Source organism: Phalacrocorax carbo, chromosome 1 (assembly GCF_963921805.1).
Source record: "Phalacrocorax carbo chromosome 1, bPhaCar2.1, whole genome shotgun sequence".
Taxonomy (NCBI): Eukaryota; Metazoa; Chordata; class Aves; order Suliformes; family Phalacrocoracidae; genus Phalacrocorax; species Phalacrocorax carbo.
Window position 1 is genome coordinate 60,680,809 of NC_087513.1, and position 18,107 is coordinate 60,698,915.

The following is an 18,107-nucleotide window of genomic DNA, read 5'->3' on the forward strand; positions in this document are numbered from 1 at the left end:
GCTGTTCTGAACGTTACTTGTGCAGCTAGATTAAAATCACTACTCTACACTCCAGCTGCAACTGAGAAGTTACAGAAGAAGAAGGGAGTCACAACGTGTTATTAGTGCAGTCATTTATCTTCGGCATTTAACAATCCATTACATTTAAGAGAGTTTGCATAAATGACTTTTCACCACCAGTAGTATCACAAACAATTTAATACATACAAAACCTCAAATATTTGTATTTTGACAAAGAAAGCTGCTACAGAATAGCATCTTCTCTCACAAGGACAACTTCAGAGTAGAGGCAAGTGCGTTTCAGCCATGGTAGCATAAACAGCATGCACACATGACATTAACAGATGCAATGTCCATGTTTGAAACATTAAGTAAAAATTAACATACATTAAACGATCACTTGAAACAGAGGTCATGCTATAAAATGCCCTTTGCAAGTCACCTTAAACACCAAAAAACCCCAATGAATCCTCATTTTTTGAGTATTTACAGGTAAAAACTAGTATGACAGTTTTCCCAGTACATTAAAGATCTATAGTTTGATACTTTTTACAATAGAATGCATATAAAGTATTATGATAAAAAGTTCATAATCATGTTATAAATCATCTTCAAATGTTCATAAAATCCTCTTTTGGCTGAAAGTCAAAATAGTTTAGGTATTTCTAAAGTTAAACTAACTCCCCGTAATTGCTTTTGAATACATGCTCTTGATGATTTTGACTTGCATATCAAAATTTCATATTCATCTGAGAAAGCCTGTTTTACCTAGTGGCACAATTACTATATTTCAAGAGTTCCTTTCTTTCAGGTTTTTCAGGCTTCAGAAAATAGTTCCCTTTACAAATATGCATTCATCTTTATTTTGTGCAATGTTGTTAGTACACTTCTGCTCTATCCCTTGTAGAAGAATTTATTTTCCAAAAAGGCATCCTGAAGAAAGTACATGTGGCCAAAGTCCTTGGACACTGAGGAACGACTGACTGAAAGTCATTTCCCTTACTAAAAAGGGTACACAATTCTGTAGAAATGGACTACAAAACCACAGTGCTAATAATGCCCAGTTTTTTTAGACCTTTATGGTAGACATAGTAATGTACGTACACAATTTGTGTGACACATTAAGCTTTTACGGGCAATTTTTTGTCTCTTCATAAAAATAGACTGCAATATAAAATATTAAAAACAAGCTATATAATGTGTACCACATGAAGTTTTTATATATGACATTTTAAAAGGACTATTATATGGTAATATATTAAAAGAACATTTTCAAGTAAATTATGATTCAATTTCATAGACAAGAACATGTTTATATTACATATTCCAGCAGTATCTATTCCCAGTAATCTGAAATATTCAAAATAAAAGCCTGTATAAACCTACAAAAGTTTCCTTCCACACTTCTCAGTTTCAGGCCTCTTCATTTTCTGTATGCAAGATTCCTGATGCCTTAAATGGGAACTAAGTATTGGGGTCTATTCCAAAGGAATTTGACGAAAACAGCAACATTTCTCACAGACTCAATGAAAGTGAATCTAATCACATTTTCAAGAATGACTCATCATTTGGGTTCTTGTTTATGGACCGAAAAATATGTTTTGAAAAGCTTATGCCCTCATCCAACAGCATACAGAAGGGAAAGTTGCTCTGTGGTACTCTGTAAGGTCACTCTCAAGTGCTTTTGGGAATAAAGGTCAGAAAGACCTCACTTAAAAATACTTAATACCCATTAAGATCAAAGATCAGTACATACACGTAGTAGAGATTAGATTTAATATCTGTATGACCTCCACTGGATAAACAAAATGCTTATAAACATTATATACACAAATTTACTCCAAACCCCCCCTCCCCCCCCCCCCAAAAAATCATGTTTCTTAGGTGTTTATCATTCATCTCAGTTGCAGTTGAGAAGTTCTGAATGATTCCTACTTTAAGTGGTGAACACTCCTTCCATAACTGCTATACTCCAAACAGCTTATAATACTGGCATTCCTTAATGTAACAGAAGCCAAGTTCTGGTTCCAGTACTTGTAGGAGTACCAGAATTTGGCCTAGTATGAACCTGGTTTTGATTACAAAAGCAGTTATGCTATACTTTTTTTGCTTCAAAGTCTTCAGAAACATAATTGTTTTCTTGGATGTCGCTCTACAAAAATACAATGTAAGCGCAGTACATTTTATCTAAAATTGTTTTGTCATTTCATAATTGCATTGCTATATGTAAATACATTTAAGTTGAAAATAACATTTTTTAATAGTGGCAAAACAGTAAGTACTCTTTCCCACTGCAAATCAAAATAAATGCTTGCCTTGAAAACTAATGATTCACTAGCTATTACAAGTGACACAATCCATTAAACAAGTTTAGTCTATTAAAATATACGTCCTTGAAATTAATTTCTTCCCAGTGAATTTCAGAAACTCTCTGCATACATTTTGCAAGATCTCCCTTATTAATAGTCACTGGAGTGGGCTCTTCGAAGTGGGGAAGTCAGATCACTGTCTTAGAAGGTAAAAAAGGGGGTACAGAAATAGGTAATATTTTTTAATTGGTAGGTGTTTCTGTTTCTGCTTTCCCCACTGGTGTCTCGGGAAAAAGCAGTTTTCTAAGTATGTTTGCATAGAATGGTCCATACACTTGCTTATTAAAGTTTACAATGCTGGCATACTGAGATCCAATAAACTCCATCTCTGTCTGAATCACAGAAAGGCCTCCTGGCATAGTAGGCATGCACTTCTGAAAACCTGGAAGAGCAAGCAAGCTTCTCATGAAGAACTGGATTCGTTTGTCTGAAATAGGATATAAAGCATGCTCAGAACAAGTGTAAATCCAAGATGAAGCCATACTCGCTTTGTAAGCACCCTGCACATCAGCACGCAAAAAATCCAACAGTATAGGTAACAACTCTTTCCCAAGCCCGTGCTGGAGTGGGTAACAATACCGGAAGCTTTTTAAAGATGGCTCCTGCGAGGTGGACACAGCACAAACCTGCTGCACCAAGTTACATTACCTAATATGAAGTAGACTGAAAGTAAAAACCCAGTAAATTTAAACCCACAACTGCCAGAAGGGAGACCGAATAGCACTCATTTTTCTAAATTTTTTCTCCAAAACACTAGCATAGCACCTCTAGGCTTGTCTGTACAGGCTTTTAAAATTACTTCTAGCTGCAACTAACCATGCTCTGCAGCATACCAAGAACACCACCTATAGGTAAACATTTCCTTACTCTTAGTTGACCCACTATTTTATTGCAGTAAGAGAGTGCTTTGAAAAAATAATGAGACAGATGATTAAGCTTGCTGGGAGTAAGCTTATATAGAGACACATGCAATAAGACAGTTACGTATTATCTTACTAACCAATCAAGGAACTGACGGGATTATTCTCTTCAACAATGTGAGCAACTTGACCCATTAAATTACTCTGCATTTCTTCATTAAGAGCGGGAAGACCTCTTTCAGTTAGAGACCTGTTCACTTTGCTGCAAATCTGGACACCAATAGCATTCAGAGCTTCCTTCAAATCAAAAGTTCTGGAAGAAAGAAATGGAAAAGCATTAACTTTTGCAGTTTCTGCAGCATAGATTGTAAGGTGACCTCACTTGTCTCCGTTCCCTTTTATTTTCAACCTGCTCTCTGCAATGAGAGAATTTAGAAAAGTTATCTTTTGCTTTTGCAATCTATGTACATCTACAGATACAGGACAAATCTCCATGTGGAAAATAAAATAAGGACCAAATTGTGATTCAAACAGGAAAAATAATTCCAAGCGTGCAGCAGTAACACCAGTTCATTTGCCCTTGCACTTCGGTGTTCTCCTGGGCCATATGCAGAGCATTTAATGAGAAAAAAGCAGAGTGGAAAACTATAAGACCCTCTTTCAGATCACATTGGACTTGCTTGTAGTGCCAGTGGCAGCAGAAATAGGCAGACAAATAGCTTAAACTACCTACAAGAAGTCTGAAGCAACTGGCAAGACAATTTAGTGAACATAACACCAGTCTCTCAAGTATTAGGAATGTATGAATAAACTTTAGTACTAGGCTCCAAATTCTGCAGACAAACATCAAGATTAAGATTTCATGAAAATATAACTTTGAAAACATGTGCCTAACATACAGTGGACTTATACTGTAAAGGGGGACTGTAGATATAGATCATTAAAATTTTATCTCTTCCTATTATTAACAAGCACTGGCTATGACATTTGAATTGTTTCCAAGGGTTTTCAGATCCACCTGGTATTTCCTGTTTAAAAAACCCAAACAAAACCAAAAAACAGAAGAGTGATAAAAACAAGGCCTTACTTCTTGTTCATGCCTTCAAGAAGAGGAACAGAGATCCTTTTCAGTTGGTCAGCAAAATCAGGCACATCTACAATTGCTGCACCCACCGTATTGTTTGTTATGAGACAAACACAAGCTATGATTTTTAATTGATTGAGCTTTTCTCTCAACTCCTGAAGACGAACTTCATCTGTTATTAGAGTCTAGAATCAAAACAATAATACTAATTTAGGAATACAGAGGAGGAGAGGCAGGAAAAAGGACAGATACAGGATGTAGTCACAAAGCATTAATATTTTTAATCACAAATATGCAAAGCCAGAAGAGACAGCAGCTGAAATACCCTGAATATGTAGTATTGCACAGTGGCATTATATACAAGTACCAGAAGTAAGCCTGTGGTGGGAAGAAAGGTAATGCCTCCAGTGCAGAGGAAGCTGAGGACACTGCATCTTATTCCTCGTCACTACTGACAGCAAACTGTGACCCACAATTCAGCCCATGATGTAGAATGCTCAAGGGATCCAGAGCACATTGTAGTGATCAAGATTACAGACAGAATAGTCCTCTGGGTTCAGCTGTCCTTTTAAAAAGGCCATAATCTGTAACTGGTGGACAGTGATTAACAACTATGCATGACAACCACCAGTTCAACCACCAAAGCACGTTCTGCAAGTGCATCACCTGCTACAGGCAAAAAGCCAGTTGAACATACCAAGAATGTGATTCCCAAACAAGATGTAGCTAGAGTGACTTGTTTTAGGTTACAAAGAGTTCATCCTAACCAAATCCCTCCACTGAGCAGCACAGGAGCATTAATATCCAATTGTTTGGAAGTAATTTCATAGTCTGACAAACTAGATCCACCAGAAGATACTTGTGTGTAGCTCTTACTCAAAACCGTTCAAAGGAAGGTAAGAATAAGGTGGTTTCCCTTCCGTCCACTGACCAAGAACACTAAGAGCATCCCCATGTATTTAGCACATTCTCTGCCAGGCTACCCTAAGCATAGCTAAGGCATTCACTGCAGATGCTAATTTTAGCCCTGACTGATGGCCAGTTTCAAATTGGCTTTATGGAAAGCTGCAGAGGTCAGTAATCAGGAGCTGGAAGGAAAAACTAAACACTGATTCCTGAAGCAATAATTTATATGCACTGAGAAAGGGCAAATATCTACTTTAGAGGGCTTCAGGTTTTTACCAATTCTATTCTAAAGCAAGAGTGAATCCACCAATTCCTGCTGCTGTTAGGAAAACAGGGTGCTATAGTTGGTTCTCTCAAAGATACAGAAAGCCAAGGAGTGTCAATACAAGGCCCAGCCTTTGACTATGGCCAGGACTGCTCTTAGGGTGGAGCTGGTGAGCTATGATTCGAGAGAGCGAAAACCTTTACATTGTTCTTTTCTACTTGTTGAATTGCCCATATATATTTCAGAAACTACACTAACATACACTCTCCAAATTCCAAATCTACTCTGCACAAATTTAAGAGGTGCAAGAGAATGTTTCACCTATCGTCACCAAGAGCGGGATTATTGTACTACACCAGTGTTGTCATACAGCTAGAAATCTGAAGACATTGAAACACACTTCTTACCTCTGGAATTGTTTTGCAATAATCCCATTGTAAGAGTTTCAAGTAGCCGTTGTTTAGCACCAGTGTAGGACTAATAATTGGTTTAGAACTACTATCAGCACCAGGGGATGATAAAGATTCATCAGAAATAGATGACAATTCATCTTCTATTGATTCCTTTATCCATTCTGTTGTGAGGTCCAGGGCACCTAAGCATCGCAAGTCAGCACAGATTTACTATATGCTTTCATCAAAATAAGCACTAGCTTGAGGAAAACAGTTGTACACGTTAAGAAGAGTATTGAACTTCTGACAACTAAATGAACAGTGGACAGCTGAGTCTTCACACACACAAATTCTCCCTCACTTTTTCCACTGATCTCTGTTCACCTTAATATTCTAGCTAGCTTGTACAAACCCAACAAAAGTGGTTAGACTTCAGCCAAAATTTCTGGGTTAAAAAAAAGCATCCGAGTTCTCAAAGCATTTCTTATTTCTTCCCCCTTTCAGGAAGGCCACTTAATAGCTGGGGCACAGGACTGGAAAGTAGAGATGAAGGGAGATAAACTGTATTAACAGCAAATGAAATGCTTTTAAAGAGTTCTTTCACAGGCTGCATGTATAAACATAGCAGGCCATATCAGTGGCTCAAGGTTCCCATTTTAGAAGCCCCAACTCCAGACGTTAAGTTTACTTTTTCTTCTTGGAAATATGTTTTCCTGAAGACTGTTTAGACACATTACACAAAACCTGTAACAGTGGATCAAGTTCACTTTGTATCACCTACAAAGTCTTCCTCAGAGCCTGCCTTTTGTTGATTTAAAAAAAAAAATTGATCCTGTCCCTTCCAACCTTCAGGCACACTAACTGGCACTAACTGGTTTTACATGTTTACTTCAGACTTATTGCATGCAAAAGAGATGAAATGTCATCTTTCAGTATGTAGGGCTTCTGCCTCCACACAGTAAGAGCCATCGTTCATTTGTTTTTCAGATACCAACCAATTTAGCAAATAGAAGTTTGCCTGAAAGCACCCCAGATTACAGATAAACATACTTTACAGCAAGTTAAGCAATTGCCCCTTGGTAGCTTGCTTGTCAAAGAATTTTTGCATTAGGTAGATTCAGGCAAGTAACGGAAGTTTTCCTCCAAATTAACTGCAATTGGTAGGTTTTATAGCATGTCTTTAAAGAGTCTGCTTTTTAAAGAAAGGTTTAAATTAAATATAGCATGATACCTACTTGGTGTTTCTTCAAGAATTTCCTGGAATTTTGTTCTTTCATAGTCCACCAAGTGACGCTGAAGGTATGGCCTGAGGTTTTGAATTGTGTAATTAGCCATATCCATTTTCATCAGGTCCAAAACACGGAATATTTGTCTGAAAGGAGGAGTTTAAAATTTGACAGTTGCAATAGTCTATTGATTTTAACCACCACGTGTGAAGTACACCTACATTAGTACTTTAATTTCAATTTGGGAGAAGTAAACTCCTTCATTGTTATTTCAGTGTAACAGATGCTACCTATCTTCCAGGAGACTTGAAGGAGTATTGTATATACGGCTTGGCATAAATTACAGAGAACAGGGCAAACATCACTAAGTGCTACAACCTTGTAACAGGAAGAGAAGGGTTTTAAATAACTATGTTGATTGGTACATTTCAGCCTAAATAAGCAGATTTTAACTTTGTAGTCACTCTAATTGCACCAAGAGAAACAATCCTTCTGTCCCAGTTGCTTTGGTCCCTGTGTATGATCCAAGCTGCAATAAAACAGTAGAACAACTACCATTTACTCTTCATATTTCAGTGCACCTAAGGAGCAGTAAACTGGTTGCTGCACTTCTATGCAAGTGTTTTACTCAAGTAAGATGATCTTTACTAAAGAAATTTTAAATCCAAAGTTTGGCCTCCTAGAGGAAGCATGCAATAAACAGTTCAAGAAGGAACAGTACAAATATGCTGCTTAAATTTTGTAAGGATTAACAAGATTGAAAAATCAGTTTCCAAAACACAGATTATTGCAAGACTGCTTTTTTGTTGTTCAGTGACTTAGATATTCAGAGCTGTTAGCATTTGATCTAGACATTCTATCCATAGTATTCTGGTTACAGTGTATCATAGCTCCTCCCCTTTAATGCTTCTGTATAAAAATAATTTTCTATGATTTGAACACAGGTGTTACACAAACTGACACAATTTAAGACTTCTTTTTAAAGACTTTACCCCACTCTCCCACTGCCCAGTACTCTTTCAGAGACAAGGTTTTTCCTAAACAAACAAACAAAAAAAACCCCAACCCACCACAAATACCAACCTCAGTAATTCTACAATGTTGTCAGTTGCTTTTAACTGTTTTATATCGTTATCTCTTATTGGAGCACATAACTTTCCCATAGTGTTGATGATATAGTTAGCTAGCCCATGAATATCAACAGCGTTATGTTCTGCCTGCTGTCGTATAAGATCTGTATCTAGAACTTCACAGATTTGATTCTGAATCCTGTTTGCTCCAGGAGTCAGGAAGGAAAGAAGAATCTAAAGTAGGGGGGGAAAAAAGGAAAGGCTTATCAATAAAAACTATTCACCTAGTAAACACAAAGTAAAATCTTAATATTAATGAGTCAAGTGTATTTAGCTGACCCACTATAATAAGACACAGTAAGACTGAACGTTATCTAAGGTAGCAGGAAAAAAGGACTGTTAAAAGAATCACAGTACAGTTCTTCAAAAATGCTCAAAGCCAGTAAACCAGAAAGCACATCAACAATAAGACTCTCTCAAAAACGGGGAGGCTGCCCTGCAAAACAAACATTTACTAACTCACAATTTTGAAAGACTTAATATTGTGCCAGGATTGAAGGTTTGTATGCTCCCATAAAGTCTATTTGTGCAGGTGCAGTCACGTTTATACTCCTAAGCTCACGGTATGTTGCTGTAAAGACACTAGTAGAGGTGTGGAGCTCTGAGAAAAGAACTGACTTGCAACTAACCATCATGCAATGAAAGCCAGGTGGACATGCCACTGGGCATGTGTGGCCATATTTGTGGATAATGTAAGCATACTATAAATAGATGCCTATTGCAGTTCTGAATAATCATGGTTTAATCTTAATAGAAAGAACCTGAAGCTGTTGGCTTGACTGAGTTAGCAGACCCTTCAGTGAAGTTAGAGGGTCTCAGACCTAAGCTGACAAAACAATACTGGGGCAGAGGAACGTTACCTCCTTTATTTCCTCAAAGAGCTTGATAGCATGTTCATATTCCGGAGGATCTTCATTCAGTTCCGATTCCAAGTGATCCCAAAACGCCTTGTGTACAATTTGTTTCACTGTGCCTGCAAAGCTGTGGAATAAGTCAATTAGATACACAAAAGATTCCCAACTAGCTTTCATCCTTGGTATAAGTGTTGTAGATTAGCCTAATCACTTGTTGGGAAACATACAACACCTCACCAGCTACTGCGCCCTGCAACCACATCTTTCTTGGGCTGTGGATCATCAGCTCCCAAAACACAGTCTAGACTGACAAGTCTTTCCCAAAACACCTAGTGGTGCTGGCAATTCAGATGTAGGTAGAGAGATATTACCTTTTTTTTTCCCCGCCTTATCAAATTTGTATTTATTGTCCTACCCCGGTATGTTACATATTAAGCTTTCTCAAAAACTATTCTCCATCACATAACCAATTGTCAGTTCAGGGACTTGCACAATTGAAAACCCGTGTTTTTTACATAAGTTTACTCAAAGTAAAGACCAGGGGCATTTTTAGATTAGGCATGAATAAGCAAGACTAAGTATAAGTAAGCAAGAATATTTTTAGCTACCCACATTAGGGAAGTTACTTCTCACTTCCTCTGGATCTCCAGGTATTTCTGCATCTCTTCTGCAGCTAATATTAAAACTATGTTCACCATGGGCATTCATATGGCATTAGCCTTTTATCTTCCACAAGACATTTAAGAAAGAACAATATGCTCCAAGACAGCATATCAGCTCAGCTGGACTGCAACACTTGTTTGAAGCACGAAAGCTTTGACAGTGACTCCTGGAGGTGCAGGATAAAAGTCTGTAGCATTCCAAGATGCTTTGGTTTGGGGGGTTTTGCTTCTTTTTTTCTGGGGGTGGGGGGTAGGATGAGGGGGATGGGTGTTGGGGTTTTTTGTTTGTTTGGGTTTTTTAATTTGCTGCTCCATTCATTTCTCCTCTCTTCCTAACTCCAGTGCTACTTTTTGTAAAATTCAGGCTCTTACCTATTCCGTGGGAAGTCTTCATCTTTTATGCAAAAATTTGCATTTACAGCAATTTCATGAGCTAGAGTCAAGTCTGTCAGATTTCTTGCAGCTGCCATCAGTTCATCAAATGTAATAATCTTGGGAGGGCTTGCTGCTGGAACAAACAAGACCAATTCAAGCCAAATATCTATAGCTGATGAGTGCAATTGGGAATATTAAAATTTAGAAATTCTACTGCTTGCTAGTTTGACTCTAGTACTCTAGAAGAATCAACCTAGGATAACCAGATCTTAATATCTTCTTAAAACACTAACTCAGGAAACTCCCAGCTTATCAGGGGTGTGCGTGTGGGTAATACCACACAAGCCTCATAATATTTTGAAGGGCAATTTCATACTTCTGCATCTTAACCATGGTTGGGTTTTTTTCCCCCTTTAAAATAGGATCTTCCATTCCACAGATTTCCTATTGACTGTTCTGTAAAATCTACCCAACCAAAAGCATGGGCAATAACAGATACCAGACATCCATTACAATTCTGAGCACATAATGGCTATATTGTGGTTTTAATGCCTGTACAGAAGCTTCTCAAGTTACTGACTTGAGAACCTCCCACTTACGTTCCATAGCAGATGCATCATAAGTTACACTCCCTTTTTTACAAATAAGAATTAACAACCTAATAGAAACTCTACATTCAAAAGCAAGGGTAAATTCTCAAAATTTCTAAAACCCCAAATTCTGTGATTTAATGTAGTATTTATTTGGAATTAAGCCTTAAGACTGGTAACAAAGACAGACAAAGAGGCAGCTGCAACTGCAGCCCCACTAACAAGTTTGTTTTAATGCAAGACTTCACTTACATAGATGCTAAAAAGTATGCATTGTCGTAGAATGCTTACAGACACAAACATGAAGCACATCTTAATGAAGGCTTTATTTATCATTACTCAAAATACATTCCTCGTGCAAGTGTGTGTTTTCTGTTTGATCCTAACATCTACAAAATAACAAATGTGAATTTGAGGTTAACTTCATGTAACTTGATGTAATATTATAAATCTGTAGGTTACAGATTTAATTTTTAAGTGTACGGAGCAAACGGAAGAAACCCACCCTTTGCACAAAGCCACATCTGGTCAAATGGGAGACTGCTACTGACATCAAGATTAGCTCAAGATTAGGATGTCCATGGTGACACACTTTTCTTACACTTTCTGAAGGGAAGGAGTGCACAGGCAGACCCCCACGGATACAGCTGCTGGTGGTGTTCCACACACAAGAGGATGCACTGCTTCACAGCAGAGAGAAAGCCATGCCTTTCTCTTAATACTCTTAAACAGAGATTCAGAATCCCAGGTTCTACCCATGACAGCAAAGAGAAATGAGATAAGTTAGCCTTATCTGTCTATGCACAATGCAGGTAAGGTTGAAATAGGCTTACACGCTGGGGAACTGGGTTTGCTTGAAGAATCACTGTTAAAGCTCTGTCTTGAATATTCAGTGTCACTAGAAGAAGCTGTGCTTTCAGAGAGGCGTGAAGAATCTGAATCACTGTTCTGGTCCTCACTGAGAGGCATTCTGATTCACTTTAGCTACTACAGTAAACAAGACCTGGAAAGACAAATACACTTCCCATAAAAACAGCACTTATTTACTTCGTTTCTCAAGAGTCAGATACTGATCATTATATTATATTGTGAATGAAGAACAAGTCGTTGCCTTTTTTAAAAGGGTGTTAAGAAAGCATCTGGCTGGACATGCAAAATCATATACTCATTAACAAACTACACCTGCTCTACAAGCAAGTTTTGTACCTTTGCCTGTTTCATACCTTAATGGTTATGTTAGAAACACTCTGTAAATTGGTTATATTTAAAAACTAAAAAGCTACCCACAGTAACCCCTGAAGTTGCTTGTTATCAGAATTTTTGAAGTTTAACACCCCTAAAGGCATCTCATGATGTTACCATCCCCCACCTGACTTCACCAACAAATGCTGTTTAGCAATTAGCTTCCTTCCACAAACGGACTACACCAAGTTAACAACTCTGATGCAAACACAGAAGTTGCTGGGGGAGAACAGGCAAATAATTCAGAATACTACATCTCTGACAGGGCGTAGCTAGAAGTCTGGCTTGCTGCTTTAGGTGGGTCTTTGCTCAAAGTCAGATCAACAATGGCATAGACCCAAAAAATACTCCTCCTAGGAGTGACGGTGGATGGGTTTTCTGTTTTAAGCCAAATGGTAACTCTGAGCCTCTAACATCACATTCAGCACACATGACAAGTAACACTGAGAAGTGTCATGCTTCATAGTGCTTCTGTCTACATAAAGAAACTGCCTCCCAGGCAGATAATCTGCAACTGCAGAGAATTTGGGCAGCTGCATAGTGAGATAGAGATGATTAACAGCTGTATGACAGGAAGTAAAAAATATGTTCATAATCATATTAAAATGAGAAACTGGAAGTCAGCCATAAATACTACCAAAGGAATTTGGCCCAGATACCAAAACTAGCTGTCCAATTTTGGTTATGGCCGTGAAGCATTCTGTAGTAAGCTTTATGAACAGACATAGCTTTCCATCAGCAAATTTAAGTAGCATGACTTCATTTGTTATTAAATTGCATCAACTTCAGCAGGCAAGGAATACCACACTTTGCAACTCTTGAACTTGGAAAAAGCCACTTTTGGCAGCAAAAGGATGATCTTTGTGTGTACTTATGCGAATCCACTTATTGTTATGTCAAGAGATAGACAAAAGGGAGTATGAATGAAGATTTCTTTACGCTGGCACCTAGTTACAGCTTAGAGCATTTTATGTTTTTGGATACCAGCTCATCCTGAATAGCCCTTTACAACTTCATGAGGTATTAACTGATGAGTACTTCCCTGTTAATTGAGATGATTAACATTTGTTAAGTGTATGTTTACTACTCCTCCTCTTCCAAGAGGAAAGAGGATGCATTTGAGTGCCTTATGTAATGTTTTATGCTGTTTTTTGCGAAAACCATTATTCACATCAGCAAGAACACAGCTGACAGTTTATTACCTTACTGGAGAAGCCAGTAAAAAAAAAACCTTTGCTCAAGATATAGAGGTCGTGGGTTAAAAACTTACAGCATTATTTCTGATCCTTAACATCATAACATTTATTAGAGCAGCAACTCTATTACTTCTAGAAAGCAACTGAAAACAAGTAGATATTTAAAATAGTATTGACTAAACAAGAGTGACAGTTGCAAGAATACGTGGAAAACCAAAAGGCTGAGATATTTTTTACTTGGAAATTGCATTTGCCTAAGTTACAACTAGAAATGAATCACCAATTAATGTTATACAAGAGACTAAAACTATTTCTTCGATTAAGATCCATGTTACAGATCTCAAAGCTATCACTAGCTCTAAGCTAGTTGTGACAGGTAACCTACCTACCTGTAGAACACACTCCAGGTTCTTGATGTGGAACCGCTCACTTAAATATAGTAACCCTACAGGGCCCGCAAAGCTTATATTACTCTGCTACTGCCATTTCTGGATCAGCATCAGAACACTGTTTCCAGGCTTTAATCATGTATAAAACACCTTTATTTATATAAAAATAACTAACCTTCAAAAGGTTAATGTTGCATGTGGTCCATCGGAAGAATTGACTGATGTTGTTAGCAGTGTACTGGCCCAAAAGGTCTCGTAAATCACTCGCCTAATATAAGCACTTCTACTGCTTCAGTCTAGGTGTTAAACATGGGGAAGAAATTAAGTGACTGTTAAAGAACACAGAATTCTCACACAATTTATAAATCATCATTTCAAGAACTTCCTCTTAACTGTCAGTTATCATAATTCTAGTAAATATTCAAATTTGTGAATATTTGAATATTCAAATTTGCAAGGTGACCCTGACAGCATGTACTAAACCAGCCATGGAGGCAAGTCAGCATTGCCATTTTCTACCCCAATCTTGATTCCCAAGACGACCAAATCCTTAAGGCAGAAATTAAAATTCTATATACATTAAGTCTTTACATATAAAGGATCTTTTGGTAACAAATACTTGCATTTCAGAGACCCATGACATATTTTGATATACTGAGACCATACCTGTTCCTACAATACATACACTCATACAGATAGCAGAGCTGCCAGCGGAGTGCTTCAGAAGACTTAATAAGTGTCAACAACGCAACAGGAGATGACACACTGAAAGAACACTGCAGTTTTTGCCACAGTAAATAGATTTCCTAGTAAGACGCCTAGTAAGATATTTCCTAGTAGGGTGCCTCCATTGGAATGGTAAGGAAGAACGGCTGTATTCAGTAATTCAGAACATTACTGCTGAATTCGAAGATTAAAAGATAAACAATGCAGCAAGCACATCAAAGTAAATATACATGAATAGACAAGCAGAATCTGGATATGCCATCTACAGTTTTTAAATATGCTGCCCAACAGCTAAAAAGCTTAGAGAAAAGTACATTCATTGAGCATATCAAAGGGAAGTACAAACCAAAAAAGGGTTTTCTAATTAGTTATGACAATAGAGAACTGAGTTACTTAGTCCTTTCTTTATAGGATACACTGGAAGAGCTGCTTTTCCTTATGCATTTGTAGACAGCATAGAGCTTCTCATAAATTACTAAGGGCCAAGTTCACATGTAATTTTAAATTTAGATTAATATAATTCCCAAGCAAAAATATTTCAGGAAACCCTTTAGCCTTCCAAGGTCTCTTTGTAGCTCACCATCTTCAACAGACAATTTTTTTTTTTTTGAGTTGTGCATTAGGTATTACATATTAGGCTGTTGTTTTAATACACAGCTTAATATCCTACCTATTCTTTTAAAGGGTCAGCCTGTGGTTACAACCTGCTTTACTCTTCCTGCATTAAAAACAACTGATGTTTCCTTCTATATTAGGTTGGATACCCTCACAGTGGGCTTCATTACACAGTTTGCTTTCTTCCTATCAGTGCCATTTTACATTTTTTTAAAGGATAAACTCTGAAAGGGAGACCAAGCTAAAAATATCTTTAGATGTACAAAACCCAGGAGTCCAGTTAATTTAACAAGGAAGAAGTAAGTTTTCATTATTTTTCCTGCTATGTAGACAGTTTGGGATTATTGTTTTTAGTAAAGATGCAATGAATACAACACTGTAGAACCATAAAGGCATCTTGCTCTTATACAGTCACCACATCACCCAACCCAGTCATTCACTTAGAACTGATCAAGATTACAGGATCAGATTAGTTTCAGAGAACACAAGCACGCTTTTTATTCCTGAAGGCTTCCTTTAGAAGTTATTTTCTAAAGCACCTGGGGAAAAAAAAGACAGTTTGGAAAGTCTGGTTGGTTTTTTTTTCCTTCAGATACTATCTTCAAGAAAAGTTTTTCTGCAGCCCTACTTTGTTCAAGTAAGTCCCTCCATCCATGCACACTTTTTAAGAGCTCTGTCATGTTTTACCACTATAACTGTCTTAACTCGGTTTATTCTACCAGGCTTAGCATCCTTACTATCTTCAAGCTGGCACCGACTGAATATCATTTGGGCTCGAGTTTCCCTTCCACCGACTCCACCTTTGCCAGCACACTCATGGCACAGGAGCAGAAAAGAGCCTTTGTTAAAGAGTTACGGAATCTCCTCATGCCTCGGTTTTGACAGCTTACAGCCGTCATTTCTCCCTTTTAGCTTTCTAGTTCCGCAGCTCTTCCCTTTCTACCTAGGTTTCTCTTGCTGGAGGCTTAAAAATACGTAAGAGCAAGGCGAGAACGCGGCCCCAGGCCTGTGCGCGGGAGAGCCACGGGAGCTGCCCTCACCCCACGAGTGGGCCCGGCGCCCTGGGAGGGGGGCCGCGACCGCCCTGCCCGCCCCCGCCGGCCTCCTCAGCCGGCCGCGGGGGGAGCGCCGCGGCCGCCGGCTCCTCCTCCTCTTCCTCCTCCATCTGTTTCGCCGCCCGTCTCCTCCCCCGGCCCCATGTTTGTAACAGTTACCAGAGGCAGGAGTTTGGCACTCGCCGACCAAAACAAACAGCGTTTCCAAGGACGGGCCCGGGGGGAGGGAAAAGGAGAAACGAAGGGGAAAGCGTCTCCCTGCCAGCCCCAGGCAAGGCGACCCCGCTGCCCACCTCCAAGCTTTCCAGCCTCACCGGCCCCGGGCAGGGAGCCGGGGTGCCCTTGCTCTGCCGGAGCGGGGCTGCAGGGGGGACCCCCCGCGGTTGCGCCCGTCGGGACGGATCGACCCGGCGGGCACTGACGGACGGCGACAGCCCAGGAAACCCGGGGCAAGGGGTGCGCTGCAGACCCGGAGCGGGGGCTGCGAAACCCCCCCGCTGCAGCGGGAGTCCCACCTCCCGGCCACCCCACGGGAGGGCAGCAGCCCCCGGGCCGGCTCTGACCCGGACTCACCCCGCGGCTCATCGCCCCGACGTGCCCGGACACCCAGGCGTGTGCCGTGCAGTACCGCCGTCAGGCGACGCGGCTCGCCCCGGTCACTCACCGCGGCCCGGCGGCGGCAGCAGCTCGCCCTCCTGCGCGGCGCTGGCCGGGGCTTTAAACAACCCCCCCGGATTTATGCACCCAGCCTGGACTATTAGTGTCTTCCTTGGGCGCGTCCATCTCTGCCGGTGGCGGGGGGGAGTGTCACCTTTTCCTGCCTGCCAACGGCGTGTTAACCCGGCGGACTTGGGTCAACCTGCGCCTATCCCCGTAGAAGCAGTCCATGCCTCCTCATCCCGCCCGGCCCCGAGCACTAAGCGGAGAGAAATATGAGCAGACAAGAGAAGACGCTTCGGCGGACTCCCCCGCGCTGAATGGGCCCTGCCGGGGAAGAAGGGCGGGGGAAGGGCCGGCTGGTGTTTACGGAAGAGCCGCGTCGATCTAGGCTGAGCCCGCCCCTTTCCCGAGCGCTTAGCCCCGCCCCGGAGCCGCCTGAGGGGACGGGGCGGCACGCCGGTCCCACGGGGGCGGGGAGGGGGCGAAGCGCTACCTCTGGGCAGGGGAGGAGGCAGAGCTTCCAGGCGCAGTTGCGTGTTTCTGTTCGCTTGCGCTGCCAAGGGAGCTTTAAATACGCCCCCACAAGCTTTCCTGCCCTGCTTTCCTTAGTCTCTGGAAGAGGGGGGAGGGTGAGGCGCCCCTTCACACCCGCCATCTTGACCCCCCACTTCTACCCCCCCCCCGCCATCTTAGCCTCAGGAGAGCCACTCAGGACTGTGCCGAATTTAGTCACCTGCCTTGCTCATGCCTGTGGCGTTAGAAGGCCTGCTGAGCGCCCACAGAAGAACACAGCATGAAGCAGTAGAGCACTGTTATTATAAATGCTTTGCTTATTGCTCTATTGACTTCATACACTGGGCAGCTTCACGCACTCGCTGGGCCAGCAGTACCTGTGAGAGTCATCATCTCTTCCTGTCACAGGAGCTACATGCCATCATTGCCTCACCTACCAGGAAGCATGGAGGGCAGACCACTGGCAGTCAACTCTGAGGTAGAAGCTAACTAAATCAAGGCTTGCTCGTCATAAGACACAGAACTCCCCTTCTTGCAAATAATCTTAAGCATGCATTATGAACTACATGGGATAGATGTTGTATTTGCATGGACCATAGCCTACTGCAGGTCCTTTTAACCTCTGCTATAAAACCAAGGGCTTGAAGGAGGGAATGGAGTTTGGCTGCTGTTCTGGTTTAACCCACCAGGCAGCTACACACCGCACAGCCCTTTGCTCACTCTCCCCAGTGGCATGGGGGAGAGAATCAGAAAAAAAAATCCCAAATGTAAAACTTGTGGGTTGAGATAAAGATGGTTTAACAGGACAGAAAAGGAAGGGAAAATAGTAATAATCGTAAAAGAATATACAAAATAAGTGATGCACAATGCGATTGCTCATCACCTGTTGACTGACGCCCAGCCAATTCCTGAGCAGTGGACCCCCAGCCAGCTTTTCCCCCAGTTTTATATGCTGAGCATGACATCACATGTGTGGAATATCCCTTGGGGCAGTTGGG

General features: G+C 40.7%; 1 protein-coding gene across 5 annotated transcripts; it reads right to left on the minus strand.

The window, feature by feature from the left end:
* Positions 1 to 182: 182 nt before the first annotated feature.
* On the minus strand, positions 183 to 16,851 carry TCP11L2 (t-complex 11 like 2). Of its 5 annotated transcripts, none has more exons than XM_064455875.1 (11): positions 16,601 to 16,851; positions 13,716 to 13,836; positions 11,547 to 11,716; positions 10,121 to 10,256; positions 9,093 to 9,213; positions 8,186 to 8,406; positions 7,112 to 7,248; positions 5,892 to 6,079; positions 4,317 to 4,498; positions 3,370 to 3,542; positions 183 to 2,796 (listed from the first exon to the last, which is right to left on the minus strand). In XM_064455875.1, the coding sequence occupies exons 3-11, from the start codon at positions 11,680 to 11,682 to the stop codon at positions 2,552 to 2,554; spliced, it is 1,539 nt and encodes a 512-aa protein (XP_064311945.1). In that variant the 5' UTR covers positions 11,683 to 11,716; positions 13,716 to 13,836; positions 16,601 to 16,851; the 3' UTR covers positions 183 to 2,551. The 5 variants fall into 5 exon arrangements, with proteins under 5 accessions (XP_064311945.1, XP_064311941.1, XP_064311949.1 ...); XM_064455871.1 differs by having other exon boundaries at positions 16,510 to 16,851; XM_064455879.1 differs by having other exon boundaries at positions 10,121 to 10,253; positions 16,510 to 16,849.
* Between the last annotated feature and the right edge of the window lie 1,256 nt (positions 16,852 to 18,107).